A 3,403-nucleotide genomic window follows, 5' to 3' on the forward strand; every position below is an offset into this window, starting at 1 on the left:
CTCGTTCTTTTATTGAGTCTGTTTTATCCTTTTGTTTGGTGGCATGGTTTGGTCAGACCTCTGTCACAGAGAAAAACTCTCTAAATCAGATAGTGAGATGGTCCAGTCATCTGATAGGTGAGCCACAGTCTTGTTTAGCCTCCCTGTACTCCAAGCAGGTACAGAGGATGGCTTTATCAATCCTTAAAAATGGTTCCTATCCTCTAAGGGGTGAATTTCAGCTTCTTCCCTCAGGACGGAGGTTTCTATTTCCGAGATGCAGGACAAAGCGTTATAAAAATAGCTTTGTCCCCGTTGCTGTCACTGAATTAAATAAGAACTGTTTTTGATTTGAAATATTAAAATTACTATATATGTGCCACAGTGAGCTTTATATATTTACTAGGTATGTGTGTTTTTAAAGGGATGCCAAATGCTGTCATTTTTCTGTAAAGCAAATTTACCCTGCCTTCGGGTATAAATAAAGTTACCTTGACCTACCTTGACCTTGACAAAGTGCTTCACAAAGAAATACCAAGGTATTTAAAACAAAACAGACAAAAAAGTTAACCAAATGCAATTCCAAAAAGATGAGTTTTTAGTTGTTTTTTAAAAGAGACTCCTGAGTCCACAGATCTTAAGCTTGGAGGAAGAGAGTTCCACAGTCTTGGGGCCACAGTGCCAAAAGCTCTGTCTCACTTAGTTCTTAGCCTTGTATGCTGTATAACAAGTAGGCCCTGATCACATGACCTCAGGGACCTGCTGGGGACATAGAGCTGTAGCAGTTCAATAATGTTCTTGTTCATAAAGAGCTCTAAAAGAACCTGAATCTTAAAATGGACTCTGAATTCAATGGGGAGCTGTATGAGCAACGGTGTCACGTGTCAGTACTTAGAAGATTTCGTCAAAAGCCTTGCTGCAGCATTTTGACGAAACTGCAGACATTCCAAGGAGTTTTTTTCTTAGACATATAAACAGTACAATTACAGTAATCCAAATGTGATGAAATGAATGTATGTATAACAATCTCCAGTTCAGTGCGTGATACAATAGGACTTAATTTAGCAATGTTTCTTAAGTGATAAAATCATGACCGAACCAAAGATTTGACATGAACCTTTGTTTATTTATTTATTTTTATTTCACACTTGGTTCAGCAGTTTCAACAGTTTATCCTTTAATACACACAAACCATGATTTCCCTTGAGATAACACTGCACCCATAAGTGAAAAGGAGCAGAAAGAAGAAAATATTCATATTCTTATCTCGTCCAAAGTCAAAAGTTACCCCAATGTTCCTGATAGATGATTTTACAAATGTCGAAAGGTGGCCAAGAACTTTCATTATCATTGTATTACATTGATTTGTACAAAACTTAAAGAACTGCAAAATAGAATGATGCATGCTGAAATAATAATCATGTAATTTATCTAATACAGGGGTGGGCAACTCCAGGCCTCGAGGGCCGGTGTCCCTGCAGGTTTTAGATGTGTCCTTGAACCAACACAGCTGATTTAAATGGCTAAATTAGCTCCTCAACGTGTCCTGAAGTTCTCCAGAGGCCTAGTAACGAACTAATCATGTGATTCAGGTGTGTTGACCCAGGGTGAGATCTAAAACCTGCAGGACACCGGCCCTCGAGGCCTGGAATTGCCCACCCCTGACCTAATAGAATAGAATTTACGAGATGGACTGCAAAATAATTATTTTCAAATCATTATTATTATTATTATTTTTAATTTGACAGGAACAATGTTTTCAAACAACAAAGTGGTTCCAGACCAAATGTGAAGAAGGTCTTGATAGTAATTACTGATGGAGAATCTAATGATCGGCAGAATCTACGAGATGCAACAAAGCGAGCAGAGAATAAAAACATTGTTCGATTTGCTATTGGGGTAAGTACTTCCATTCCTTAAACTTGCATAATGTTGAGTTTTATAAGAATAGTGGGTTTCATTCAGTTGCCAGACTACAGTCACATTATGCTGCACTATAGGGAGAAAAGTCCTGAGCCACCCACTCACTACACTTCCAGAACCTGCTTGACCATAGAAACCAATGCTATGAAGCTCCTGTCGAACAATTTTTGTACTCTAAATGCTTCCAATTTGAAATAATACCACTTATAGTCAATCATGGAATGTACAGGAGTGATTATAATTTACAAACTGATTTGTTGCAGTGGGCAGAACGGTGGCACGGTGGCGTGTCGTTAGTGGGGATTGGTTAATTGGGATAGGTTAAGACATCTGGGATAGGCTCGAAAGTGTTAGAGTGTTAGAGTTAAATACCTGTGTGTAAATGTTATTATAAATTGGGTGAAGTTTAAATACTGTATTTTAGTAAAGTGGGCAAATCATTTTGCATAGAATGAGGACTCAAACATGTTTCTCAACAATCCTAGGTGGGGAACGCATTTAGTGAGGATGCAGCAAAACAAGAACTGGACACCATTGCATCATCTCCCTCAGACAAACACGTATTTAAGGTGGAGAACTTTGATGCACTTAAAGTAATAAGACAGAATCTGCAGGACAAAATTTTTTCCATTGAAGGTACAAACATAAATTTATAGTTATAACTTAGTTAAAATTCTTGTAAATGTTCTAAAAAAAGTAAATAATTACATTGTATTGAATGCTTCTATCAGCTGTTCACTTATTCTCAAGGATCTTTTTCACATTCATTTTGAGGATCTGTGTCCTGGCATTGAAGCAGTGAACTTTTATTTGTTGTGTAAGCTGCTTCACTATGAAGCAACTAAAATGACTGTATTGTTTTTTTATTCATTAGAGTCACATTTAAAATTAAATGTAACTTTACATTTAAAAAATGAACCTGCAAATTGGAATTTGTTGTATTGTCTCTCTCTTTCACCTTTTTTATTTTTTATTTTTGATACAGGATCTCAAAGCAGTGGAGAGTCACTGGAAATGGAAATGTCTCAAGAGGGATTCAGTGCAGTTTATGTGCCTGAGGTAATTAAAACTAACAGAAACTCACCAGACAGTCTAGTCATAGAAAGAGAGATTCACATGTGCCTGTCTGGCAGTTTTTAAGTTCTATGGGCAAATAGACAGGTAAACACAGTCCAGATTTTAAATGTAAAATAAATTGTATACAAAATGTATGTCTACACTGTAGGGAATTCAGATGTCTATTATTGGTGCAAACCAGTGGAAGGGAGGCTACGTGCAATACACAACAGGAGGCCAGAAGGTGAAAACATATGAAGATGTGTCTTTGGAGCCTGACAGTTATCTTGGTAAGAATATTGCAGCTTTAAGTATCTAACATCATGCACATGTGATCACATGTGCATGATGTTACGTCCCCACTTAAAAGCTAGGCGATGAGGGTGGGGGACAGTAACAGTTAGATCCAGGTGGAATGAAAAGAACGCCAGGCAGAGGTATTTAA

At 37.4% G+C, this 3,403-nt stretch overlaps 1 protein-coding gene across 1 annotated transcript; it reads left to right on the plus strand.

The window, feature by feature from the left end:
- Window positions 1–1,727: 1,727 nt before the first annotated feature.
- LOC102310978 (integrin alpha-X-like) lies at window positions 1,728–3,397 on the plus strand (the record flags this gene model as incomplete). The annotated part of the gene is given in 4 exon segments (XM_042218001.1): window positions 1,728–1,878; window positions 2,388–2,538; window positions 2,888–2,961; window positions 3,128–3,397. Coding segments are annotated over 4 exon segments (526 nt in total), but the record flags the coding sequence as incomplete, so codon positions are not given.
- Between the last annotated feature and the right edge of the window lie 6 nt (window positions 3,398–3,403).

Source organism: Haplochromis burtoni, unplaced genomic scaffold, assembly GCF_018398535.1.
Source record: "Haplochromis burtoni strain Fernald_Lab_line unplaced genomic scaffold, NCSU_Asbu1 Contig_4737, whole genome shotgun sequence".
Lineage (NCBI taxonomy): Eukaryota > Metazoa > Chordata > Actinopteri > Cichliformes > Cichlidae > Haplochromis > Haplochromis burtoni.